The sequence below is a fragment of the Lipomyces tetrasporus genome (genome assembly GCF_029532465.1).
Source record: "Lipomyces tetrasporus strain NRRL Y-64009 chromosome Unknown POJ06scaffold_8, whole genome shotgun sequence".
In the NCBI taxonomy this organism is placed as follows: domain Eukaryota; kingdom Fungi; phylum Ascomycota; class Lipomycetes; order Lipomycetales; family Lipomycetaceae; genus Lipomyces; species Lipomyces tetrasporus.
This window is the reverse complement of record NW_026611603.1, coordinates 1,009,986-1,035,840: the sequence shown is the minus strand read 5'-3', so window position 1 is coordinate 1,035,840 and position 25,855 is coordinate 1,009,986. Positions and strand designations below refer to the sequence as shown.

Sequence of the window (25,855 nt, the reverse complement as noted above, 5' to 3'; positions counted from 1 at the left end):
GGCGTAGTATATAGTCGGTGTGGTCAGATAGGACCCAAGGTTGAATCAGATCGGGTCTGGGTCTCGACAAGCTCAACGGACCAAAAGTTCTTTCTTTTCCCCCATGCCCTAATCATTAATCATCGGCTCCCGAGGAAGTAGAAGATGAGAGTAAGTAGTACATGGTAAATGAATTCGCTCCCAGTGCTTGTCAAAGTTTGTCATATGTAATTTGCCTTAGTGCAATGTAGGGCTTCGGCCTTCAGACGAAGATCACTAGGTCCATATTGTTTGGCGCCCAATGTTTAAGAAGCCGCACAATCAAAATAGCTAAGAATGCATTAGGGTAGGAGCAAAATTAGAAGGTCTGACCCAGGTACCACCGGCCTGTGCGGCGGGCCACGAGGTCAAACGTTCGTGCTTATCAACACGTCCCTGGTCCAGCAACGGTTTTGTGCGTCCGTTTCATTGTTTTGTTTCTGCGTTTGATATTAGTGCTCTTGTCGTTCTACTTGTTTTCCGGGGCTATTCGGTAGTAGCACAGGTGATTAACCTACGCTCTCGCGTAGTTGAATGCATGATTATTGCTGAAGTCGCCACGATGTCGTCGCAACGGACAGTCGAGGACACTCGGTAAGCAGGCCAAAAGTGATATAAGCGAAATGTGATGCTAATGGACTGAGGAAAGAGCGCTATGGAAGAAGCTGTTTGGCGGGTCGTTCCAGTCTTTAACTGCCCTGAAATCGTCAGTCATAAATGGCAGTAACATTTGTGACGATTCATTGCGTTCAGTGTGCTGGAAGGTGGGCTACACTTTTCAGTTTGTGACGTGATATCTTGTGGATTGCTGATTTCTCGAATTAGCTGTTTATGTTGTTGCCCGACTTGCAACCGGACACCTGGGCCAATATTTTGCAGACGGAACGACAAAAGTACAATGAGCTGAAGAAGAAGTATCTCGCCATCCATCTCAAGCGGGCGCAAGAAAACGAGGGAGTTCCGTCAGAAGAAGACCAAGAGGACTTGAACGTTGTCAATCCACTGAGTCAAGATGTTTCGGTATGATTTGCTACCGCTTGCTTCAGCTACGAACCATTTCTAACTTGACTGATAGAATCCTTGGAATACATTCTGGAAAGATGAGGACTTAAGAAAAGATATATTACGAGATATTGAGCGCACGTTTCCAGATATCGACTACTTCAGAGATGACAAGGTTCAGCACACAATGCTAGATATTCTTTTCGTATATACCAAGATGAATCCGGTGGTTAGTTACCAGCAGGGAATGCACGAGATACTTGCACCGATATGTAAGCCCCCTTACTTTCCGCTACCCCATGGATCACATTAACAGAGCTTTAGTTTGGGTCATCTCCCATGACGCAATCAGAGCGCCGGGTGAAATTCCACGAGACGACAAGCTTATGTATGACACGCTATCTGCAGACTATGTCGAACACGATTCTTTCGCGCTCTTCAACTTCATTATGCAACATGCCTGGGAATGGTACGCGGCAGAAGGTAAAGTCAAAGGTCCGTCAGAAAACGGCAGAGTGACGCCACCAATTGTCGTCAAGGCACGCAAGATCCAAGAATACTACCTGCGGCACATCGATCCCGAACTCGAGCGGCATCTGCGGCAATTGGGTGTCGAGCCACAACTCTGGGGCATCCGGTGGATTCGGTTGCTGTTTGGACGCGAGTTTGAGTTTTCGAGGCTGTTGAACGTGTGGGATTGCTTGTTCGCTGCTGATGCACAATCTCTGGATTTGGTCGACTTGGTGTGCATCGCGATGCTGATCCGGATTCGCGACCAGTTGCTGTTGGCGGATTACACCGGTGCACTGACATTATTGCTGCGGTATCCTGTGACTGATGCCATGGCGCCATCCACATTCATCGAAGATGCAATATTTCTGCAAGTTCATGTGACGCCCAGCGGTGGTCGACGCATAATAGAGCAATACGCTGCTTTTGACGACGAACTCGATAACCAGCAGCCGCTCCACATGGTCAATGGGATGCTCGTGCAGTCGACAAAGGGTTTGTACCAGCGCAGGGCGATGATGGAGAAGGCCATGTCTGGGATTGCGAAGAACGTGTTTGACACGTCCGAGAGACTAGGAGTCGGCGTCAACAAGTATGTTCGCGACAGGGTACAGGATGTGCGCGTACGTGCTGCCACCGCACTTCAGAACGGTACGGGCGGCGTGCAGTATCTTACGCCTGAAACGTCCGGTATAGGTGTGATGCCACGGCAAGGACCGCAGCATGGCGGGGCGCGGTCGCGACCTACGCCACAAGGTGGTCGTCCGCGAAACGGGATAGCTACGTCATCGGCATTCGACGAAGCCGCGTACAGCCGGGAACGAAATGACAAATTGGCCCAGGTTCTCACTACAACCTTGGACACACTGAACTCGCTACTCGCTGATGTTGACGATCAATCGCTTTGCACGCAAGCCTTGGATCGGATAGAATATGTCAAGAGGTGTCTACTTTTCGACGACCTCCGCGTCGATAAAAAGTATACGATTCCGATGGTCACGACCTCGCCGAAGACATCGATCAGCGAAGAATCGATTCCTACCCCATCACTTCCGGTCCCTAAACCGCCGTCCAAGTCCGCGCCAGCAGATCCTTTAGATTCCATGTGGGTGAACTCGGTCGACTCTGCCAAGGCAAGCAGCCCGTCGACGGATATGGCAAAAACGAGCTCATCGCTTGGGTCTTCCAAGATTGGCTCGTCATTGGACGCCAAAGCCAGTATCTTGTTTGATTCGCCACCAATGAGCTCGTCGTTTGAATTTTCCCAAGCAGGATCGTCATTTGACAGGGACTCGCTGTTTGAGTCCAAGCTGAAGCCAAAGGGACATAGTATCCTATCCTCGAGCATATCGCCGTCCTCGACCAATTTGTTCGGATCCCAGGCAGGGTCATCGACTACCAAGCCCATATCGGTTTCTCCGTCGGCATCATCGAGTACTTCACCGGCTCTAGCTCCGATTTCCATAGAAGAAGCGAAAATGTTACTCGGTATATAGATTAGTTAAGACATAATAACATATGTTGCACATTGTATATAGTAGTCTTAAAGTGATGTGGATGCATGCAAGGTAATTTATAGAGGGAGTTGGTAGCGTGGGGGGAGAACTAATGGAGACGGATGTGGTAATTAATTGCATTATAATAACAGACGCAACTAAACAAACTATGGCGTACATCTAACTGCGCAAAGTAAAATAATATATATCTACAACGTGAAATCCTAGACGAAGTACTCTACGTTTATCTCTAGTGCCGAAGCCACGACGGACGGAAGTTCAAAGTGCTCTAGGACCTCGGGGTGGAGAATACCGAAAGAGCCAATCTTGACTGTCGTTGACGGATCATGTTTGGTGCGGTAGTATACAGCAGCTGCTCTGCCGGGGAAGAAAGTGTCATCTATGAACGTCAGAGCGGAATGATATGCGCACAAGCAAACTGAAAACGTACCATCCTGTTGCTTGATGAAGTAGCCAGGAACACCGACGTCGCTCTCCTTTATCCACTGCACTCGCAGCATCTGCATAATGCGGTCCAACAAGCCGTGCACGATCTCGAAACCAGACGTCTTGCCAGCGTACACGCCCGCCCAGTGTCTCTCATTATAGGACTTGCGCTCTAACTTCTCATTCTTGAATGCAACGTCCGAAACCTCGAAGACCTTGATCGGCAAGCTGTGCTTCCTGTTCTCCCTGACAGTCTTGAGGATCCCAGGAAGCAAGCTAGTTCGAACGACCTGGTACTCGAGGGTCTTTGGGTTTGCAAGCTTGACAGCCGTCTGGTTGTCGTCGACGCGGCGCAAGAACTTGTAGTTCTCGTCGTGAGAGCACAGAATGAGAGGAAGGACTTCTACCCAGCCAGCCATGGCGACTTCACGTCTGACGATGTCGCTGACTTTATTCAGCGAGAACGGGTCTCCGATGGTACCAGACTCGCCCGGGAAAGTACGATCAAGATTATTGAAGCCATAAGCGATGCCCGCGTCTTCCATGATGTCGCACTGGTGCAGGATATCTGGACGAGTACATGGGACTAGAACGTCAAGAATGTCGGAATTCTGTGGAGACACGGTCGCAGTCAAGGACATCTTGGACAGTAGCTTGGTAAGTTCCTCCGGTGTCTGCTTGAAGCCACAGCATCCGTTGATGTAAGAGACTTCCGCTGTAGTAGAACGTGGCGAAATATCAGGAGCGATTCGGGATTCGCCGTTGTGTGGGGACATGATCTCAATTGGCTCGATAGTGAAAGGATCGCTGCAATATTCTGAGAACATAGCAACAAGCTGGTTTACGACAATCTCAACCTTGGTCTTGTCAATCGCAGTAACCTCGATCAGGATATTCTTGGTGTCCAGCGTAATCTTGCTGCGCTCGGAGTTGATAATAGGCGGCAACGAGCAGACCCTGCGTTTAGCGTCCAAAACGACAGGGTATACGGGTGAGTCCCGGATGATGTGCAGGAAACGGCCGAGATGCTTGTCACTGTCGTAGTACTCCATCAACTCCTTTCCGTTCATTTCCTTGGTCTGGTTCAGTGGAGTAAAACGAATTTCTTCTGGAGGAAGTGCCTCATAGGAGAACGGACCCTCAATAGTGTCGATGTCGTGCGTGCCCATGGACACTAATGTTCGGTTGCGGCAGAGATTGTTGTGGAGTTTGTCTTGTAGGCCAATGAAAGATTCGTATCGGCGCGGGGTGAACTTGATCCCTCGAAGGATAGCGCCAGATATGTACTGGCGGATTTGGGTAGTCTCGGGCTTGACAATGAGCTGCTGCAGTTTCTCTGGTTTGGTTATTCGGTAATTAGGAAGCGATGTACGACCAAGGAAGATATTTAATGCTCGTGAAATGCCCTCGAAACACAACATGTCGTACCTATCAATTAGCCATAGCCCTTGCTTGTAGTATATCAAGGTAACACACCGGTTCGCTGGAATCTCAATCTTGAGCTGAGGACGCTCCTGGACGCCATTGACAACGGGCAACTCACTCTGAGAGGTCTATAATTCATTGTCAGCCCCGAGTATTCACAGCTACACGCTGAGAAGTTCCTAATACATCTTCATCGAGTTCTATTCCAAACTCGAAACACAATTCATCGAATTCCTCCGTGGTGTACGTTCGACTACAACCGTTAGTCAGGCTCGAAAAATTTCTAGTGCACCTATATACACGCACCCCAATGCCTCGTAAAGGTCTTCCTTATCGACAGCGACAGTCGGCATGTTGAAATGTCGTTGTGCTACTCAAATATATAACTGATCAATTCCTATGTAATATTTTGTGTCCAAGTTCGAAGCATTTGGACGGGGGGTTTAGCGACACATCCTTCAGGAGAAAGCACAAGTGCGGTGTTAGTAAGCGCTTAGGGCGCAAGTGTCAGAGCTTTACGCCGCATCGGCCTGGTACAGGGCAAAGCAGTAATCGGGTCGCGTACCTTTGGTGAGCAACCAGCGCAAGCTAAAAGAAAGGATCGCTCGCAGGCTTTGTTTCGGCAAAGCATCACGTCTTCCACGTAACCAATCACTCGGACACAAAGCTGCTCTCTATTGCGAGATTTTGTCCTGTCCTCATATCAAGAAGCCAATCCCGTGGTCGGCAGCTCTTCGCACGACTATTCTTGCACGAATCAGACCTCGCGACCGGTGTTCTGATTAGATCATGGAGTCGTCAGTACCGTCAGATGAGCTCTACCCCATTGCAGTCCTAATAGACGAGCTCAAGGTAAATTCCCTACGATACCCATTTTGTTGGATACTGCATGGCAGGTCCAGCGTAGTTCTGGGGGTTATTTTTGACCTTGCTTTACCTGAGGAGATTTGCTCACGATCGCGTTTTGTTTGTGTAGCACGATGACGTGAGTCTTCGGCTGGCTGCTATCGAACGGCTATCCACCATCGCGCTGGCATTGGGGCCGGAACGTACGCGATCAGAACTTATTCCTTTTCTGGAAGGTATGCATTCTGTCGTTTATTCACTGGCCGATCTAACGGAAGTCTTCAGAATCTCTCGACGACGAGGATGAGGTACTGACAGTGCTGGCCGAGCAACTGGGAAATTTCGTGTTATATGTGGGTGGTAATCAGTATGCACATGTGCTGCTGCCGCCGCTTGAGTCGTTTGCTGGTGTTGAAGAGCCGTTGGTTAGGGACAAGGTATGTCTCCTATCAGCTCAGTATTTGCGAATCCTGACCCATTCCATGTAGGCAGTAGAATCTCTGAACAAGATTGCCAATGAAATGACAGAAGTCCAAGTGGAAGAGTACTTTTTACCTCTCGTGAAGAATCTGACTACGGCGGATTGGTTCACGAGCAAGGTTTCGGTGACTGGTCTGTACTCATCCATCTATCAGAAAGTAAGCGCTGAGAGTAAAGCTGGTCTGCGGCAGCTTTTTGGACAGTTGGTGTATGACGACGCGCCAATGGTTCGGCGGGCGGCAGCTACACATCTTACGGTTGGTCCGATTTAGTCGCTTTTGCGAGATTAACTGCTAACGGAGATAGGGGCTGGTTTCACATATCGACAAAGACACAGTGGTGACGGATGTTGTTCCTTTTTTTCTGTACCTTGCGCAGGATGACCAAGATTCAGTCCGCCTACTCACAGTTGATGTTCTGATTGCGACTGCAGGAGTGCTTGGTCCTGACCTGGTGCGCGACCACTTATTAGAACAATTGAAGAAACTATTTGCAGACAAGAGTTGGCGAGTACGGTACATGGTTGCTGACCGATTCGAGCAGCTTGCTGTGACGGTTGCTGCCGGTGACGAGACCGTTTTGAAGACGCATTTTGTGCCAGCGATTGTGCGATTACTCAAGGACAGCGAGGCCGAAGTGCGTACCGTCATTGCCAAGCAGATTCCAGGTATATAGTTGGTCGTGCTTCAATTCCTAATTATCAATCTAACTGTCCTAGGCTTTTGTCAACTGGTTGACCGCGAGTCGGTTTTGGACGACATATTGCCGTGTATAGAAGATCTTGTGAACGACCCTTCACAGCATGTTCGGGCAGCGCTTGCAACAAAGATCAGCGGTCTAGCTCCTATACTTGGGAAGGATTTGACGATTAAATACCTGCTACCGATGTTTTTGCAGATGTTGAAAGACGAGTTCCCAGAAGTTCGATTGAACATTATCTGCAAGCTCGAACAAGTCAACAACGTGATCGGCATTGACCTACTGTCTCAGTCGCTTCTCCCGGCCATCACACAGCTCGCGCAGGACAAACAGTGGCGCGTGCGACTGGCCATTATCGAGTACATACCGCTGCTGGCTTCACAGCTCGGGATGGAGTTCTTTGACACTCAGCTACGTGACCTGTGCATGGCTTGGCTTCACGACAATGTGTACTCGATCCGGGACGCCGCGACTGAAAACCTAAAGAATTTGACCAAAGTATTTGGAGTCGAATGGGCCAAGACGACTATTATCCCGAAAGTCATCGAAGCCGGCACGAATACGAACTATCTATACCGAATGACGGCCTGCGTTGCGGCAACGACGCTGGCACCGGTAGTGACAATTGATGTTATTAGGGACGATTTGCTCCCATTCTTGAATAACTTGGTGGGAGATCCGATCCCGAATATTCGGTTCAGTGTCGCGCGGTCGTACCAGACCGTGCAGAAGCTGCTGTTGGAGAAGGCAGCAGAGAGTGAATTTGATTCGGACGCGATGGACGCGAGTACGCCTGCACCTACAGAGGAAGACACGAAGGCGAAGGAGGAGAGGGTTGCGGAAGTAAATGAGATTATCCGGGACGTAATTGTTCCGAATTTGGAGAAGCTGAAGGAGGACGAGGATGTCGATGTACGATTCTTTGCGAACAAGACTTTACAGGCGATCGGTTAGTCGTGCATAGGTTATCAGCAAGATGTTATGATATAGGTGTATAGTTATACGTATTTATTTATGTCGTAGTTTGTTGTCTATATATACAATATATGAATGATAAAGGTGCTCTATATTCTATGACAACACCGACGAAACCTGAGTATTCTTTGAACCTGAACACGATTAAGTTAAAAGAATCCTACAAAACCTTGCTTGCCAAACACAAAACAGCAAACCGAGAAAAAAAAACCAGACAAGGGAGACTATAACACATAGACCGGCACCCAGTTTTACACAAAAAAGCACAACGACTGGTCAAAGGAGGAATCGATGCGACTGTAGATGACACCAAAAAAACCGTAGACTACATAATCCAAACAACCGAAAAGCAACTGTAAAACGATACGCCAATAAATAGAACTATACAAATCGTGGCTTAGTCGTCAGTCAAACTATGCATTTCCAACGAAATCCTCGTCTTCCTCACGCGGGGTGAGGTCGATCTTGCCGGCGCCATGGAGTATACGGCCCCACTCCATGAGTTGGTAAATGAGACCCATGTTCGGTCCGATTGCAGGCGCCTTGCGTTTGACCCACGCATATGCCTGGTTCACGTCCCAACCCTTTTCTTTCATGACAAACGCGACGACCAGCGACGCCGAACGTGAGACGCCGCACTGGCAATGGACAAGGACTTTTTTGCCCTCTGAAGCGCGTAGAGCCATGACGGATGTCAGATATGGCAAATCGGGAGTGAGTTTGGACGTGTGCTCCCATGGAACAGATATGTATTCCGGCGATTTTTGGTTGTCGTCCGCGGCGCCGCAGCAACACTGTTTGCGAAGCGTGCTTTCCGCGGACCCAGGACTTCGCTGCGGAATGGGTTGTTCTGCAATGGCGACTGGCGACACCGGCGATGATGTGTCCGACGTGATCGATGGAGGCGAGAGCGGCATATTGCTACTGGTCGCTGGCGATGCGCGTTGGCATGCGCAGGCCTGATCGACGAAGGGATTAGAGACTTCTCTAGCGACATTAATCACGACGTCGAATTGGGACGCAATGCAGGCGCTAGGCTCAGAGTAAAGGAAGATGTTGTCGGCGTAGACTTCAATGGGACCGTCTGGATACGCTTTCTCACCTTTCAGGTCGGCGTTGTCAGAGCCATAGATCGAGGAGAACGAGAAGGCCGTTGTCGTCACTGGCGACTCAACGGGTGAGTAAAGATATGAGGACGACGGATTTGTGGTAATTGATGTCGAGAAGTGCAGCCTATCTGCGGCCGCAGTCTTGGGATACACGGATTCAGGGTGCTGATATGGCAGCGGAGGGAGAGAGAGAACTAGGTTCGACCGCCGCCGCCGGGAGGACGGCAGAGAAGAGGACGCGAGGGGAAAACCAAACGGTGATGAAACGGACGCAGACCGTGTCGGAGGCTGGAGTGATTCTGACCGGGGCAAGCCCGCACTCGGAACTGAAGTCGAGGACAGCGGCGAATTGACGATCGGAGGTGGCTGGGCCAGCATGCTGCGGGACGTGTCGATTTCGAGCGTCGACGCGCGCCGGTGTGACAGCGACGACGGCATCGGCAGCCACTATATTGTCAAGAGTCGAATAGTGCTGTGTGCGTGTTATATAGTGTAAACTGCTGTGGGTAAAGGTGAGTGGGTATAAAAGGTAAATCAAATCAGAGTTGATGGTGATGGCGAGGCTGCGATGGCGGAGAGTTTAGAAAACTACCCTGACCCTGACCCTGGCCCTGACCCTTGCAGGAGCCAGATCGCCCGGCCCAGTTTATTTTTACATCTTACCCGGCCCTACTCTATACCATCACGACCAGCCCAACTGCCGCGGAATGGTTGATTGGTATTCCATTGTAATCCCAAAATGGTGTTATATTGCTATCTATGTCCGAGCATGATATTAATTCTTCCTGTGTCGATATCTACAAGGAACAGCCCTTGTCAGTCGCTTCCGAGAGAAGCCAACCCTTGTCTCACTGTCCTGGGTCCACTGTTTCAGGTTCCGCTTCAGAAAATGTACCAATATCTCCGCAATATTTACACCAACCTGTGCGATTCTGCGTCTGTACACAACTTAGCCGTTTAAATTTCCTTCCATGCTTGGGTTATGCAATAGAGAGAATCATTCCATGCTGCTTCTGATGGTCCTCTTTGGACATCGATACGGGGATGACGACACCTACGTCGCGTTTCCGGCTTGTACCAACTAATCGTCAAGATAGAAGGTCTTCCATAGTCGTTGGGTAAGGGTTTCGCCCTTAACGCAGTGACTATTTATTGCAACGCTATTCATATCGATAATATAGTACCTCGAAGCCGTGCGAATGCATACAGTATATAAATATCGATCTGGCGCTATGATAACATTGGCTCAGTATTCGTTCGACCAAGTCCGAACACCCATCAGTTTGCATTTACAATTATGAGTTAGATTACTGCGATTTGATGCTCCCGAAGCGTGTCTCAGTGCGAAAGATTTGCTATGTATATCCGGCAGTGTTGTCCGACCTAACACCACTAATTACAATGAATAAGTGTGACAATCCAAATTTTTATTATCTAACATCGGTCATTTCATAACCATGAAACAAACCCAGCCATATTCCGATATATACCAAAATAAAGAGCAACCCAATCCGATACCCAAATCCTTCGTGCTATTTATGCAAATTTATATCTATCATGACCGAATACTACTGCTACCAACTGGCATTGTCGACGTGGTAAGGTAGTAATAATACTGACCATCATCTGCCTCTAATCCGTCATTACTCGACGTCCGACTGTCGTGTTCGTCGTCCCCGCCGTCATGCGCCACGTCTTCCTCCCTGGACGGACCCGCAACCGGTCTCACAATCTCTCTGCCGTCACGATCGTAGATGCGCCCAGATATACTGTGAATTGAGGCTAGCTCCGGGTCCTGCCACCGCTCGAGCTTGCGCCCGCTAATCTTCATGAACCTCGTTTCTTCAGGCCCAGAGACCGACGACACGCCCTGCGTGCTGGTGGCCAGGTGGGAAGGACCCGTATCCTGTCTCGATCGCGTGAATAATGTGCCCAAGAAATGAGAACGCGGAAGATCCGATGCTGAATTAGACGTCGGGAACGACCGCGGCGACGACACCGTCGGGGGTGGCCGTTGCGTCTGCGTGTACGCCTGCGTCATCTCTGACCGAGGCACCGCCGCTCCTTGCGTAGCAGTTTGAGGAAAGCGCGATTGAGGACTGGGAAACATTCGGTGTGAACCAGACTGCCGCCGCCGTCGCTGCCGGATAAAGAATACGAATATGATCACAACTATCAAGGCACCGCCGAGACTGCCGACGACTGACGCAATCACAGTTGTGCGAGTTGAGGATGATGACGACGATGACGACGATGGCGTTGCTGAAGATGATGAGATTGAAGATGATGATGACGACGACGATATTGAAGGCGAAACTGGTACTGCATTGATTGTTGCCGACACTGACGACGCTGACGATGATTTTGCAATCGAGATTGGCCCTGCATTTATTGTTGCCGACGCTGACGATGAACTTGACGCAGTCGACGTAAATAGGGATGATCGCGATGTAGATGCAATTGCCGAAGTCGAAGTCGATAGTAATTTCGATGGCGAAGCTGTAGACGTCGTCAACCTGTCGAACGAAGACAATGACCGAGACACGCTTGCACTCGCACTCTCTATCCTTCTAGTCGCGCTAGAGGCCGAAGCCATCCTGGTGCTAACACTAGATTTACTGGACGCCACAGCAGCGCTTGTCGATCTACCGGACGCGGCAATAGTGCTAGTGGATGAACTTCGGGCAACAAATGTTCTTAACGCCGGCGCCGACAACGACGCCGATACGGACGAAGACTGCAGAGTGGTGCTCGGAGCCGTGGCGCTGGCAGACAATAAGGAACCCACGTGTGAAGCCGGCAAACTTTGTGAACTGCTACTATCAGTCGTCCGCATGGACGACACGCGACTCGAAAGCGTCGGACTCACTGATTGCCGTGTCGAGGACTGGGACGGCAGAGTTGACGATGCGGACGACATTTCGTGTAGAAAGATTAATAGTCAAGCAAGTATCCTTTTGCGACTATCAGTTCATGTTCAAAGCATCGTCAATCCTGTTTATCGTCATTAGTCATTCTAACTATAAGCAAGATGCCGGATAGCTTACACGAGGTCGACTCTCGTGAATAGGTATTGACCGATCAAATGAGGTGGTAGCCTTTGACCTTGGTTGCGCCTTGACTCGGTATTGTCATCAGCGGCAAAATGACTGCGCCAAATCCCCTCTTTCCAGCACGCACAAGATCACGCCAATATTATACTGGCCAAATATGAATATTATGAAACTGTCTACTCAGTCGAAGGTGACCATTAACAGGCGAAAATAATCAAGAGTTGCAAGTTGCCCTGAAACGGAGTCCCCTGAAAATTCGGTTGTTGACAACAAGCTGGGTGCGACCGACCGCGGGATGCAACCGACGTTCGTGGATTCACCGACAAAGTGATTTAAGGTAACCCACTCAAAACGCCGAATTAAACTACGGCAACCAATGGCCGAGGAATAGAGACTGACTAGATAGAACCGGACTTTGAGATCCCTACGCTGTTTAGGTTCGGGGTGTGGGGGTTACGGACAGAATAACGATATCGCTGACTGGACCTAAAAATATACTTTCGACGTGCAATTTAGGCAGACCGTTGCGGCGACATTGACAAGCAAGTCGGTGCTATGTAGCTAGTTGAGCAGTGACCAAGCAGCTAAGATTAATTAAAAGGAACCGGCCGACTTCTGAATGGTCAATCGTGGCGACGATAGATAGCGATCGACTTGGCAACTCGTTATTTTATTACGAGAGTGAGGTGCATATCTAATAGTCTGTAGCCGTACCGGCGTTGACCAGTGCTCTCGCAGTCACTTGACGTGCCTGACCAGCAAAAGAAAATTGCCCACTTTTACATTACGTAGCAAGTGTATTACCAAAATTCGCATCGTCAATGTGCGCCTGTCAAGAGTGATCGACCTCTTAGCTTTGACAGAACCCCATGCCAAAGTTGTCAGACAAAGCGTGATTCGAAAATTGCACTACTGTATGCTGACATGGCGGTACGGCACCTACAACCTTTGCACCTAAAACGACGCATAAGGGCGGATCCATGGTTTTGGGCTCAATCGACAGGAGTGTCAAGTTGCCCCGCTCTCAAATGACTGCCGCCAAAGCCTTTCAACCTTGACCCACTCTTGAACTCCGAACGCTGACTTTGTTCCCCTGCCAGCACAGGTGAGGCTCCAACCGTCGTATCGACAGTTATTACTAATATACAGATGTATAGGTCGACGCCCCGTGTTAGTCATGCACTAAATAGTTCACAACAATTTGTCGCGTCTATATAATTGAAAACTTTTATCTATCGAGATACCGTCGGCATGCCTAGATCCATTAGTAGAATGACCTTCACATGTTCATGGGCACGCACCTGTCTTAAAAGCTGCACCTGCCCGTTGGCCCGCTGAAACACTTCCTCGTACATTGCAAGGCTCTCCCGCACGACCTGCTGTCTTGTCTTGCGTCCCTCACAAATATCCTTCATCATAGCTTCCATATCCTTGCGTAGAAACGGCTTTGTCAAACTCTTGTCAAATCCAATCTGATCGTATCCCTCTACAAGTGCGGCTCCTAATGTGCTTGGTATCAATTCCGTTTGGCCATCACCACTCCTGCCTTTGCCATTGTCGCCATCAGCATAACGACCGCCACGACTACCACGACCACCGCGTCCTCTCCCTCTTGCCCGTCCCCGTCCGCCGGCAGCACCTCCACGACCAGTCCCGGCTCCACCGGCTCGCTTCGTAGAGTCAATATCTATCGGCACCGGGTACCGTCCGCTCGCACCCTTTGGCACTTTGAAAGCGTACTGTCTTTTCAATATTGTCTCAATATGATCTGCCATGGTTGCGTCTGTGCCAATCCCATTCGCATCCATCAGCTGAATCAATTCCGGCTCAGTAAGATAGGAAGGCGAAGTCGTAGTGCCGTCCTCGATTGTCGCGCGCTTCAGCGGAACTAGCTCCCCTTGCACGAATTCGGGAAGAGGATGACTGCTCGTCCATCGATCGTATGGATATACCTCGAGATAATTCCGTTCAGTGACATGTAAGCCCGTCGTGCTGAACCGCTCGCCCACCCAGTCCAGCACGACTTCCGTACTCTCGCCTTTCGCGTCATCGGAAGTGCAGGCAAGAAAGTGTCGTGCTATCAGAGTGTATACTTTGTGATGGTCCAGGTCAACAGCTGGTGGAGATACGTGTGCAACAGGATGGATAGGAGGGTGTGCGTTGTCATTATGTTTGCCCTTGCGAGGATGTCGAAAGCCACCGTTGACAAGGTTCTGTGCAAAGTCGCCCCAGTTGTGGTCAACAATTTGCTTACGAATGAGTGCGACCAAATCCATGCCATCGTCGAACTGGTCAGTCTCAGTACGTGGGTACGAAATAAACCCTTTAGTATATAGGGATTCGGCAATCTACCTAAGTTAGTGCCAAGTATAAAGCCCAGGTTCCAATATCGTACATCCATGACCTTCTTGGAGCTCATTCCCAAAAATAAGGCACCTCGTCTTTGTAATTCGACCGTAGTCAATGGTAACGGACGCCTTGATACTTAATTAGCTGTGAAATATTGCAAAAAAATACACCCACCCACCATTTGGACGTAGATTTCCGGATCACACTCACAATCCGTCCGTCGCCAGAACTGTTGTCCATGCATCGCTCGTATAATAGTGTAACCGCCATTCTGTCAAACAAATGTCCTCGCTTCCAATTAAAGTTCACATCAATGCCGTCTTTGTTTGCACATACTTTAATATACCAAAATTGTTCCGGACGAAAATTCTGAACCCGTTTAAATCTGTCGACAATGAAACCGAGTGTGGGAAACTGGCAAGAGCCGTACGAGATCAATGCACTCTCGAGTTTGCGCGCTGAGTCTTTCAGTGACAGGGTCTGAAACCGAGTAAATGCTGCGCCGAGCCGCAAATCGATTTCAATCCGAGCGTCAACTGCGTCGGACAGGCGCTCGTCTATCTGTCGTGGGTGCTGAGCCGCCCAACGAATGTGGCTATGCAAGTGAGCAATAGGTTCCTATGAGAAGAAATCGACAATTCGCATACTCTCTTTCTAAATTGCTAAACTGTGCTCTTTTTACCACGATCCGCGGATTTCCCTCCTTCGCAATGCGACACACTTCCATCCCAATATGCTCTCCCTCGCGGTCGCAATCAGTCCAGATCATGAGTCCCTGTGCCCACCTGGACTCACTCTTGATGTTCCGAGCAACGCCCTTCTTGTCGTCCGCAACCTCAACTACAACTTGCGAGTGAAAGAGCTGCGCTGGAGCGCAGGAATGCCACTGTCTGACCTCCGGAGTAAAGTCCGCGGCAGTGATGTGGCCCACCACGGAGGTCATTGTAACATCCGCCTCGCCCCACGGCTGAGGAAATCTGTACGTGAAGTCATAATTCTTGATAAATTGACTATCCGTATTTCTCTGTCTAGTCGTTAGAATTGCGCCATACAAAATGATGGTTTCTACCTACCGTTGTGACTCGGCCACCACCGAGGATGTTGGCCACTGTCTTTGCAATCGAAGGCTTCTCGGCCACACAGAGAATTTTCATCTCTCCTAGACGCAGCGCATATTCAAATATATGCTGGGTCCACTAGTTGATAGCCGCTGAGAAGCTCCTAATCCCAGAATAATAATTCCCAGTCGTTGACTGTGAAGAACAAAAGCAAGCCGCGTCATACAAGTAGCACTGTTTACAATCTCAAGCCCCTGATTTTTCGCGTAAGCATTGCGCGTTTAATCCTTAAATGGGCACATTCATCGCGATTGAGGCATTAATGATGTACGCTGCACTACTTCCCGCGAGTTGTGACCTAAAAATTGCTATAAACCTGAAGCAGGATCCTCAGTCATTAAACTCCGTTTAACCTTAGTCTAATTTCTAGTTGTGCAGGATTATTATAATTCTGATTCGCCTTGACTCTCTTCGAATAATATTCGTTTTAGATTTTGCATTCAATTATTCCCAGGCAAAAAACGGAACTATCAATCTTGTAATTTGTAGTCATCTTGGTGACCAGGCTATATTCTGCAGAGGATTAGTTAGGTCACAGGGCTGTGACCTTGGTTACGTAGAGCTTGATCGTTGTCTGGTCTAGAGAACGGAGCCGAGCGACTGCCCCCGCTCACATCACCGCACTTTTTTTCGCTTCCACCCATCCTCATCCAAGCTTGACTTGACTAACCCTCTTGCAAATAAAATAACAACCAAGAGCACACTTCCTGATCACGCACGATTACATCTCATCTCCTGCAGTCGTCCGCTCGTCTCCATCCTTCCTTCCCGCCTCTTTCTTTTTTTTTTTCATATTTTCTTCCTGCGACTCCGCAGATCACAACCTTTTCCCGATTAGCTCGTGTCTTCACCCCTTCCGAGACAGCGCCCCCATCTACGATCTACTTGATCCGCCGGTTATTTAATACGTTACGTCTTGATTCAATCGACTTCCACAGTCCATCACTCCATTGCCGCAAATTTCACGTTTTTAATTATAGACGATATGACTGACGCTGAGCAACAATACGAATCGTCAAAGCCTCTCTTCGAGAAGTCCTACCCATCCAACGGCGCCGCCGAGCCCGCCGGCGAATCAGAGCCACAGGCTGCCGACACGCAACAACCGCAATTCCAGACCGACGAGGCATTTGCTTCCGCGCAACTGACCCTCCGCGCGCTCGTCTCCTCTAAGGAAGCCGGTGTCATTATCGGCAAGCAGGGCAAGAACGTCGCTGATCTCCGTGAGGCAACTGGCGTCAAAGCTGGCGTCAGCAAGCCTGTGCCAGGTGTGCACGATCGCGTGCTGAGCGTCACCGGCACGCTTGAAGGTGTCGCAAAGGCGTACTCTATGGCCGCGCAGACCCTGATTGATTCACCCCCTCCATCTGCTAGTTCCCTCTCCTCTGGTACAACTTGTAAGTCGTATTTGTGAATTAGTCCTTGCTATAGCTAATAGGATGCAGCGATCCGACTATTGATCTCTCACAACCAGATGGGTACCATTATCGGCCGCCAAGGTCTGAAAATCAAATCCATTCAGGATGAATGCAGTGTTCGAATGGTCGCATCCAAGGAAATGCTTCCCAACTCGACTGAGCGTATTGTTGAGGTTCAAGGCGCTGCCGAGTCGATCCGGCTCGCGGTTTGGGAAATCGGCAAGTGCTTGGTGGAAGACTGGCAACGGGCGACCGGCACAATTTTGTATAACCCACAACCGAAGGAGTTCGGCAGCAGCAGCAGCGGCGGAGGCGGCGGCGGCGGCGGGTATAGCGGTCCTCGCGTCCGGACCGGTAACCCGGCTGATTTCGACAGTCCGGACGGCGCTGACCAGACTCAGAATATTGCTATTCCAGCTGATATGGTTGGCTGCATCATCGGGCGAGGAGGCGCCAAGATCCAGGAAATCAGACGTGTCAGCGGAGCGCGTATCTCGATCGCTAAACAGCCACATGATGAATCGGGAGAGCGGATGTTCACTATCCGGGGCACTGCTGACGAGAACGAACGGGCACTGTTTATGCTGTACGAGCAGCTTGAGCACGAGAAGGTTCGACGGCAAATGGAGGACCAGGAGCAGGACGAGTAAGTGTCCAAGAGGTGGCCTTTGGCCGTCGTGGTAATGCCTATTGTGTTGATGCGCTCTAGTGAATAAATGCGTCCGAGATTAATCAAACGATGTCTGTGCCACTTCCCCTATTCTACCTCCCAGTTTACTCCGCTCCTTTACATTGTCACGCTCATTCTCACCCACTCAGTACCATATCTCTTACAACCTACTCTCCCATAAAAATGTCTATGAAAGAGATGACCCGGACATGTACGAGTTGTTCTAAAAAATTTGGGATACGTATGTTGGAATTTTGTGGATGTATTTCTGTATTATGTACTGTATGTAATTTCATGTATTTATGGTATGGCCATTTTACTGGAAATCAAAATTTGCAATTTGCAAATAAAGTCCTTGCATCCAAGAAAACACCAGGAGAAGTGTTGCTGCGATGCGCCAGTATTACTGAGAGAAGACATAAGGTACAGGCGACTACCGATTAGGATCGTTGTACTCCTTGTACAGCTGTATTAGTATTGTACATGGATGCCGATGGCAAGAGCTGGAAGAGACGGGTATAAATTAAGACCGATCCAGCACCTCTGCCCATCGGATAATATATTCTAAAATACTTCTCATTGCTAATTTGCTATCCAGCTACCTTGACTAGTAGTTGACACTGCACGACCGACTTAAGTCCTTACAGTTACACGCTGCTGCACTCCACGTTAGTAGGCAGTCTTGTCCGCTTCTCTATGATCTTAGTCTATATATCTATCTCAATCAAGTGTTAGCCTTCTTCACTTCGTCTAAATCCTCTCCACTCCACCCCGCTCTCTCCAAAATCTTCCAAAGAATCTCGTTCTTCGACGTTACATATTCCCCAATATTAGCCCACTCCTTCGCCGCCAATGCCATCTTCACCTGCCCGTATTCGTCCCTTAACCCCTCGTCACTCAACAACGTTCTTTTAATATCCAGATGGTTCCTCAGCGCTACACATCCCTCTATCACCGCATAGGTATTTCTCCTCATCTCCCCAGGAGCCTTTCCTTGTTCTCCGAATGCAGCGTCATTTTGCCCAAATCCCGGCTGTCTAAATGCAAATCTTCCGGGGACGTTCATTTCCCCACAATCAAAGTAGCCCGCTTGAACCAGTGCTTGGCGAGTTGACGCGAGAGTTTCAGGTGTCACGATGATATCAATGTCCAAAATTGGTTTGGCTGGGAGGCCTGGGACGGAGGTGCTGCCTACATGCTCTATGGAGAGAGGTGGGACGTCTTTCAGGATAATTTCGAGAGCGGCTTTCACATTACTGAATTCGACGATCCAGGCGGGATTATGCGGCTCGACGACCACTTTCATAATTGCAGTTTTGTGGAACTTGTAACTAGCAAAAATGAGTACCTAATGGTTGGTGGGAATGGGTAGCGAGATTTGTTACAAAGATATCTCAGCAAAAAAAAAATCCGGAGTTCGTGTCGGCACGGTGCGTCAAAGTTCGTCTGTGGGGTCTTCAAACGTAAGTGGTATGATAAGGGTCGGCCGATGCAAGCCCACAGCAACCGCGGTTCAGCCAAATGATACTTCAGGAATCACCGCTTGATAACGACTCTTCTCGTTAGATTGCTGTAGTTCGATGTTCTTCTCTGTGTGTAAGTATGTGTGTATATCTGCTCCTATTTCCCTCTCAATATATATTCCCCAAATACAAATAAACGAACTTGGGGATGTATACACCTGTTACATATAAGACGCGGTAAAAGGCGTGTTTATCAATGAAAACCCGTCAATTATGGGTCAGGGTTTGGTGTAAGTGGTTAGGGTAATTCTGGTAAACTTCGTCTGGCCCTAATTTTGTCCCTCCACCGCAAGTGTACCCGTATTACCTTCAATACAAATCCAGTAATGCCAGAAGGCACTCACCCTCAATTACCTTCCGGAGAGCATTCTCCGCTCTCAACCCTTTCTCAAAGCTTTTCATTTCATTCCTCTCCTGAATCATTCCTCGCATCTCGAGCCCCACGAGCAGCCGCACGTAGCACACTTGAAGATGAAGTATTCCGTCACAAGCAATCCGTTATTCGAGCAAGAATCCTTAACAGAAATGTCGCCATTGTCACTTCTCGTCAGCTGTGCGAGGCTATCTTGCATGCCGGGAGCGGAGACCATCAGACTGCCGTAACCGCTGCTAGCAAAGGAGAGACTATCGGTCCGCACTCATTCGCAGCTTGCCCTGCATATCACGAACTGATGGCCCCATTCTTTCCTGCTCCGAATATACTTCTAATGGATTTCCCTGATCATAAAGCGAAGCGCGAAGCATGGAATGCACAACTCGCATCCTTCCCGTCGGCTTCCTCGGCAATGATCCGCGAAATAGTGAACGATCACATCGGCAACTGGGCACACGGCAGTACAATAGATCTCTACGATAGCATGAAAGATCTTTCCTGGCGGGTGCTTCTCGGGACTTTCCTTCAACTCGGGCCGGCCGATAAGACCTATTCAGAAATTGCAACACTGCAAGAGACGCTCCTTCGAGGTCAGTTCTCCCTATTTCCTGGTTCAGTAAACACTCCATTCTGGCAATCGCCCCGTGCAAAGGCCATCAAGGCCCGTGCCAAGCTTCAAACACTTCTGAAAGATCGTATACTCTCGCAAGAAAAGGACTGTCCATTTCTACGACTTGGCAAAGTGAACGACGATGAAATTGCGTCGAACGCGCTTCTGTTCACGAGCTCCATCGCAGTGAAGGCGCTTGCTTCCCTTTTGACGGCGTCCTTGCTCAATCTCTTTTTGTTACCATGTGAGCCATCGCTGGCATCACGAGTTCGGGCCGAAAGCTCGACCAACCGCCATATCCTCTTGAATAGTATCCTCTTAGAGACCGAACGACTAAGCCCACCAGTCGTTGGTATCATGCGTCGAGCACAACAAGATATAATATTGACTAGTGCTGACAGTCGTCCTCCCGTCCTCATCCCATCCGGCTGGGATGTCTGGCTTTACTTCATGGGCGCTGGGCGAGATAAGGATGCATACGAGCTGGCGGACACGTTTGTACCAGAGAGATTCATTGCACCTGATGCGACCTATCCTGGGTTCGCTTTTGGATCTGGATCTAAGACGTGTCTAGGACAACCTATAACTCGACAGGTCATCAATATCGTCGCAACGACCATCCTGGATGCCGATATTCGACTCGAGGGTTCAGTAATTGCCGAAGGCATCCGAGGCTGGCTAGGTTGGGATCACAATGTCAGTGTAGAGGCGTTTGCTAGGGACTTGAAGCAGTTGCCTTGTCAACGGCCAAAAGAGGCCATCCAACTCCGCGTGTGCCGTGAGCGGAAGTAAACGCAAGCGACCATTTTCGTCAGCAGCTACTACTTCTCCCAACGTGCGGTGCCTGACATTGTAGTACGCTGGCCTAGAAGCCTGAATGGTTACGGCGGTTAGAATCTTGTCATAACGTGTTACGAGGTTTCACGGTCTGATTCCCGGCTTTCGAGATTGATATGACCAATTGTTATGTATCTTCTAGAGCTGGATACTTCGGAGCTCAACGTTTCCCAGGGATCCTGTTGAATAGATTCTAGATATGAGAGAAAAGGCATAGTGTGGTTGCCGTACTGCACACCATTGCCATTACTCACAGCTTGGAGTTGCGATAGACATTGTAACAAATTCAGGCACTACGTTTCACATTCACTTGGATGCTCTCGCTCTGCTCGTATATCTTCTCATAAATTTTCTCACTCCCATAATTAACCAAATCGAGTTTGCTGCACCAATCGTTCCTGTGCCCATCCGACAAGGCAAGGGTAATCTCCTAAATGCCTCAATTGCCGAGTGACCAGTCCATGACCCGAAGACATCCAAGATCCAGTAAACAAGATACACTCGAAAGACGGCATACACTGTAAGATAAAGAAAGTTCGCCAATAGGATGGCACGTCGTCGCAAAGGTTGGAAATTTACAAGATACCAGTGGGTTGTTCCTATCGGCGTTCTATGATTTCATGACCTAGAATTAGCATTCTCAATTGTCCTATGATCCAGTCTGTGACTTCATTGTGTACTAGGCGGACAACTCACGAAGCATTCATCAGCATCAGCATCAAGATCACCAAAATTCCCTTCTCCCTACCCAGGGCAATATATCGCTGCAGAATTCCCAACGCGGTCCCCAGCCCAATATGATGCCCCACCAGAGCTCTCCAGTTGATCTCCTTCACCAGGGCCCTGTCCTTTTCGCCAGCATGTCGATTCCGTAACCGCGCCCCCAGAATCAGTATCACTGCATCTTGAACCAAGTATGCCGTCTCGATTGCCGTAATGCAATTCCCTAGGTTGGAGCGCGTCGTGATAATTTTTAGACCTTTCCCGTTCGTCGCGTCGCCGCTGCGTATATCGTCGTCGTGAACAGCTGGAGAAGAAAAGGGACGAGATGGAGCCCAGTCGTCATAATTCCTCCGGAGTTCGAAGAGCGAAAGAAGAGTGACAAGAGTTGAATGGACGGCGGAAATGGCTTCGTGGGATTTGGCGACGAGAGATGGTGTCGCATTGCGTGGGGTGATGACGTAGAACAAGAGGGGATAAAGGGCTAAAGAGATAGCGAGGACGGCTTGGGGCGTGGAGTCAGGAGTATTGGTGGTAGTGGACATAATGATCGTGGTAGAAGGAATCATAAGGGTATGGGAGATTGATTGAATCCGCAGAACAGAGTACTAGAAGCACTTCTGATTCAGCCCCATAGAGCGCTCATACAATTTTTGTCGGAGGCAGTCGGGCAATGATTCGTAAGTTTCTTCCGACTGTCTTTGGCTGAATTTTTACTGGGCCCAATTCTGGACATTGTGCGGCGCACTTTGTCCTGTTGGGAGCATCGCTATATAGAGATATACCGTAGCGTGAGTTTGTATATTTGCAATTACTTGTTCATGTCTTGCTGGAAAGATATTGTATTTGTTGAATTTGGACTATTCGTAGTGCCACCACATTCTTGAAATCGGCCAGCCCTTGCTTTGTGGCGACTACAATCCGTCAAAGTCTTCGGTGTTGGAATTGAAACCAAAAGTCCAACCAAGTCTAGCAAAGCTAACTCTGCAGCGGGTTGTCACTGGAGAGGAGACAATAGACTCACGACACTCAACACTTTTGATAATGCCGCTCTCTACAACCTAAGGCGACGTGCCGGTAGTAGTTTCGTCTAGGGGAATATTCTTCTCGACAGCCCTGGCACGTAGCAGTTTCAAGAATTGAGATTGATTCCCTGAGCAACCCGCTAGGTCCTGCGACGTCATCAAGAGCTCCAGCTGGCGACCCTTTGTCTTCCCCAAAACTATCGGATACCGCAAGGAATTGGCTGAGACGAAATCGACGATCTGCACGATGGGCATCAGCTTTGGGAAGCGAAGACAAATAAAGAGACGGAAGGTGGTCAAAACGGATGACAGACTTCTTGATCGAGTTCGTCGATATGCAATTGCCGAACCTCGGCACCGATTTGGTCTTTAGTAGCTCTCCACTGTTTGGTTTCGGTAAGGCGTAGCCCGCCATGAGTGAGGTCGCAGGCTGGGCAAGGACTCGAAGACGCTGTAAGCTTGCGAGCAGCGTAGCTCAGCTTACCGCCGATAGAACCTTTCGCATTGTAGACGATGTAGATGGTTGAAGACATAGAGCTGTTCTGCTGGGACTGGGTCTTAAAGTGGAAAAAGGGCCGATAACTATAAGTTGTCAATTTGGTAGATTTACATTGGGAATTGGGAGTAGACGCTGCTCGGCGTGATACTCGGTTTTGACTTCCCCTGGACACAAATTCCGTCAGGTTATTCCAAGCAAAGTCGGGCACAACAATTCTAGAGTAGTACAGAGTGTGTGATTCCTCATTTTCTCTAGCTCGGTCGTCCTGACTAAATGATTCACCACTAAGATAACTGACAATGATGAGATCAGAAATGCGCAATGGCTGTCATAGAGATAACTGATGGGATACTAGTTCAGTCGAGTTTGCAGGAAGACAACTCACATACTTTGCAGCAACCATTACGCCCAAGATACCGCATCACCAATCCGAGAGAGACTTAGCTATGGTTGACAGACATTAGCCGATGTTTACGCCATCAAATACTTATGGCATGTCGAAAGAACCCATGAAGCGCAAGTCACTATCGAGGGTGAATTACCTAAGGCGGGGTCAAACCTAATCAGCGCCACGTTCGCCTACCTGAAACCCGAATTATCAGAGGACGCTTGCGAGCGTTCAACTGTCGTCGACTGGTCGAGAGGCCTATTGGGCTACATCTCGAACTGGACAATTATGACCGCTGAATCGAGGGCACTGAAGGCAGCCGCCCGGCCTCCAGTGTCCGTGTTGGCACCCCGCCTCGTCCTTGGAATCACGTTGGCCACAGCGATTCTGTGGCCGTCACTCTATGATCCCGCAATGTCAGCCGTCTACAGCTTCCTGTCCAATTCCGCGCTCTACAGATTCTCAGGGTTTGAGACTCTACAAACTGTCATTTGTTACGCCGCTATTGAAGTCTACTACACCGTCAAATTCACTCAAAGTCCATCTCGACGCATCGATGTTCGGCGACCAAGGTCGACACTGAGCAGCTCGAAAGTCGGGCCCAACAATCCTCGATGGCCACGCATGCGCCGACCGTCTCGCCGCGTGGGTGAAATAGTAACCTACGTCACTCCGCTGCTGATGCTGGATTTCACGCTCATCAAAAAATACGCCGATGTTTCGGTTGCAGCTATCCGGCAAAGTGGCGGGTATGGGTCGATAGAGGCTGACGGAGGCGTGAGCGCGTCCTTCCTCCGTCCAACCGTTCACAACTTCACACTGGCGTCTCCGCTGCAGCTCTGGCGGGCTCTTCCAACCCACGCGCCCAGCAGTCGCCGCCTAGTGACAGAACTTGCCGTGTCCTTGTTGATCTACGACGCGCTCTTCTTCTTCATCCATGTCGCGTTCCACCGGGTCCCCGTCCTGGCCGGGTTCCACAAACCGCACCACCGCCACGGCGAAATAAATCCGCAGGTCACAAACCAACTCTCTGTAGTCGAGAGATTGTCACTGGTCCTGTTGGCCAATTTCGCGCTGAATATCATCAAGAGCCATGTCCTGACGCGGTCAGCGTTCATTGTTGTCTTTGTTTATCTCCTGGTTGAGGTGCATTCGGGATTGGATCTGGACTGGGGTTACGATAAGGTGCTGCCCGGCGGGTGGGGCGCCGGGGCGAGGAAGCATGCCATGCACCATCGCGACGGAGACGTCGGGTTTGCGCCATTCTTTTGTTGGTGGGACAATGGGCTGGCGTTTTTAGATAGCATTCTGGTCAAAGTCTTGTAAACAAGTCATGTAAACAAGTCTCGTAAACTGTCTCAAGTAGGGAAGTGGAAGCTGACCAATGTCAGACGATTGATCGAGCAAGTTTTGTAGCGCGCATTTCAAAGGTTGACTCGTTATGGTGTCAGCTGCATTCGGTAGCGTCGAGGGAGGAATTTGGGAATTGGCATTCACGTGGACCTTGATCTAGTCCGATCGACCCCCTTCAGAGCTGCAACCGAATACCACACCCGTTGCACGATCCCAACCGCAACAGCAACACTCATGCCCCAACACAGCGGGCCAATAAACCGGCGCCAGATTAGCATGGCCGTGAAAATCAGCCCGCTTTCAAACCCTTCGACTAATGCCGGCAGCATGGCGACGCTGGTGAGTTCCTTGTCGCCCCGCCGCTGCTTGACGGCGACGGCCGGGATGTAGAACAGGATAAAGTTGTTGATGTGGAATGTAGCTTCGAGAACGGCGACAGCTCGCCAGTCGGGCCTGTTGTTGTCGTCTATCAAGGGCAAGCGGGTCGGCCGCAGATCTTGGCCGTACGCTATGGCGATCGGAATGAGGGAATAGACGGTGAAATCTCCGAGCAGGTCGAGGAAGCCGCCCAACTCTGTCGCGGTGGCCCGCTGTCGCGCAAGCGCGCCATCGAGACTATCCAGCGCGCGGTTGAGTAGCCAGAGAAGGACAGGCCAAGTGTTCGAGTCGGAAAATGCGGCCACGTAACAAGAAGACAGACCAAACACGAATGCCGCGAGGGTGACAAGATCGGGTGAGATCCATGGCGGAACAAACCGAGCGACGGGGTCAACGATCCGGTCCTTGAATCGACGGAGAGTAATGTCGAACATCGAAATGACCCTGAGAGAATTGTGACAGGGTATGGCTATCTTGCGACGAGTCAATGTCCCAAACGTTATCTGGGAGTTGCCCTTTATCGCGGGGACTGTT

The 25,855-nt window shown here is 49.7% G+C and overlaps 13 protein-coding genes across 13 annotated transcripts; 5 read left to right on the top strand and 8 right to left on the bottom strand.

The window, feature by feature from the left end:
* Positions 1-423: 423 nt before the first annotated feature.
* POJ06DRAFT_296630 (rab-GTPase-TBC domain-containing protein) lies at positions 424-3,151 on the top strand. The gene is made up of 5 exons (XM_056190556.1): positions 424-612; positions 668-782; positions 844-1,038; positions 1,094-1,292; positions 1,345-3,151. Exons 1-5 carry the CDS (start codon positions 557-559, stop codon positions 3,024-3,026), a joined length of 2,247 nt encoding a protein of 748 aa, XP_056042349.1. The 5' UTR covers positions 424-556; the 3' UTR covers positions 3,027-3,151.
* Positions 3,152-5,356, bottom strand: POJ06DRAFT_258275 (uncharacterized protein). The gene is made up of 5 exons (XM_056188255.1): positions 5,205-5,356; positions 5,085-5,151; positions 4,950-5,026; positions 3,478-4,901; positions 3,152-3,426 (listed from the first exon to the last, which is right to left on the bottom strand). Exons 1-5 carry the CDS (start codon positions 5,249-5,251, stop codon positions 3,251-3,253), a joined length of 1,791 nt encoding a protein of 596 aa, XP_056042348.1. The 5' UTR covers positions 5,252-5,356; the 3' UTR covers positions 3,152-3,250.
* A 130-nt stretch (positions 5,357-5,486) lies between these two features.
* POJ06DRAFT_258272 (armadillo-type protein) lies at positions 5,487-7,928 on the top strand. Its single transcript, XM_056188254.1, has 6 exons — positions 5,487-5,750; positions 5,875-5,980; positions 6,030-6,181; positions 6,233-6,481; positions 6,531-6,891; positions 6,943-7,928. Exons 1-6 carry the CDS (start codon positions 5,688-5,690, stop codon positions 7,875-7,877), a joined length of 1,866 nt encoding a protein of 621 aa, XP_056042347.1. The 5' UTR covers positions 5,487-5,687; the 3' UTR covers positions 7,878-7,928.
* POJ06DRAFT_258270 (dual specificity phosphatase) lies at positions 7,929-9,549 on the bottom strand. The gene has a single exon (XM_056188253.1). It carries the CDS (start codon positions 9,443-9,445, stop codon positions 8,312-8,314), a length of 1,134 nt encoding a protein of 377 aa, XP_056042346.1. The 5' UTR covers positions 9,446-9,549; the 3' UTR covers positions 7,929-8,311.
* Positions 9,550-10,562: 1,013 nt separating this feature from the next.
* POJ06DRAFT_199537 (uncharacterized protein) lies at positions 10,563-11,927 on the bottom strand (the record flags this gene model as incomplete). Its single annotated transcript, XM_056185160.1, has 2 exons — positions 10,563-11,323; positions 11,423-11,927. The coding sequence occupies 2 exons, from the start codon at positions 11,925-11,927 to the stop codon at positions 10,563-10,565; spliced, it is 1,266 nt and encodes a 421-aa protein (XP_056042345.1).
* An 874-nt stretch (positions 11,928-12,801) lies between these two features.
* POJ06DRAFT_143933 (DNA topoisomerase) lies at positions 12,802-15,789 on the bottom strand. Its single transcript, XM_056184571.1, has 6 exons — positions 15,483-15,789; positions 15,057-15,433; positions 14,588-15,004; positions 14,456-14,537; positions 13,362-14,408; positions 12,802-13,315 (listed from the first exon to the last, which is right to left on the bottom strand). Exons 1-6 carry the CDS (start codon positions 15,561-15,563, stop codon positions 13,289-13,291), a joined length of 2,031 nt encoding a protein of 676 aa, XP_056042344.1. The 5' UTR covers positions 15,564-15,789; the 3' UTR covers positions 12,802-13,288.
* Positions 15,790-16,160: 371 nt separating this feature from the next.
* POJ06DRAFT_143916 (uncharacterized protein) lies at positions 16,161-17,759 on the top strand. The gene is made up of 2 exons (XM_056184570.1): positions 16,161-16,924; positions 16,973-17,759. The coding sequence occupies exons 1-2, from the start codon at positions 16,513-16,515 to the stop codon at positions 17,593-17,595; spliced, it is 1,035 nt and encodes a 344-aa protein (XP_056042343.1). The 5' UTR covers positions 16,161-16,512; the 3' UTR covers positions 17,596-17,759.
* A 370-nt stretch (positions 17,760-18,129) lies between these two features.
* On the bottom strand, positions 18,130-19,314 carry POJ06DRAFT_258265 (grpb/dephospho-CoA kinase). The gene has a single exon (XM_056188252.1). It carries the CDS (start codon positions 18,919-18,921, stop codon positions 18,340-18,342), a length of 582 nt encoding a protein of 193 aa, XP_056042342.1. The 5' UTR covers positions 18,922-19,314; the 3' UTR covers positions 18,130-18,339.
* A 60-nt stretch (positions 19,315-19,374) lies between these two features.
* On the top strand, positions 19,375-21,246 carry POJ06DRAFT_258264 (cytochrome P450). The gene has a single exon (XM_056188251.1). The coding sequence runs from the start codon at positions 19,465-19,467 to the stop codon at positions 20,911-20,913; it is 1,449 nt and encodes a 482-aa protein (XP_056042341.1). The 5' UTR covers positions 19,375-19,464; the 3' UTR covers positions 20,914-21,246.
* Positions 21,247-22,474, bottom strand: POJ06DRAFT_258262 (uncharacterized protein). The gene is made up of 2 exons (XM_056188250.1): positions 21,655-22,474; positions 21,247-21,568 (listed from the first exon to the last, which is right to left on the bottom strand). The coding sequence occupies exons 1-2, from the start codon at positions 22,245-22,247 to the stop codon at positions 21,265-21,267; spliced, it is 897 nt and encodes a 298-aa protein (XP_056042340.1). The 5' UTR covers positions 22,248-22,474; the 3' UTR covers positions 21,247-21,264.
* Positions 22,475-22,484: 10 nt separating this feature from the next.
* POJ06DRAFT_143882 (uncharacterized protein) lies at positions 22,485-23,557 on the bottom strand. The gene is made up of 2 exons (XM_056184568.1): positions 23,018-23,557; positions 22,485-22,943 (listed from the first exon to the last, which is right to left on the bottom strand). The coding sequence occupies exons 1-2, from the start codon at positions 23,234-23,236 to the stop codon at positions 22,740-22,742; spliced, it is 423 nt and encodes a 140-aa protein (XP_056042339.1). The 5' UTR covers positions 23,237-23,557; the 3' UTR covers positions 22,485-22,739.
* On the top strand, positions 23,499-25,000 carry POJ06DRAFT_143907 (uncharacterized protein). Its single transcript, XM_056184569.1, has one exon. The coding sequence runs from the start codon at positions 23,879-23,881 to the stop codon at positions 24,914-24,916; it is 1,038 nt and encodes a 345-aa protein (XP_056042338.1). The 5' UTR covers positions 23,499-23,878; the 3' UTR covers positions 24,917-25,000.
* On the bottom strand, positions 25,000-25,784 carry POJ06DRAFT_143880 (CDP-alcohol phosphatidyltransferase). The gene has a single exon (XM_056184567.1). It carries the CDS (start codon positions 25,753-25,755, stop codon positions 25,084-25,086), a length of 672 nt encoding a protein of 223 aa, XP_056042337.1. The 5' UTR covers positions 25,756-25,784; the 3' UTR covers positions 25,000-25,083.
* Between the last annotated feature and the right edge of the window lie 71 nt (positions 25,785-25,855).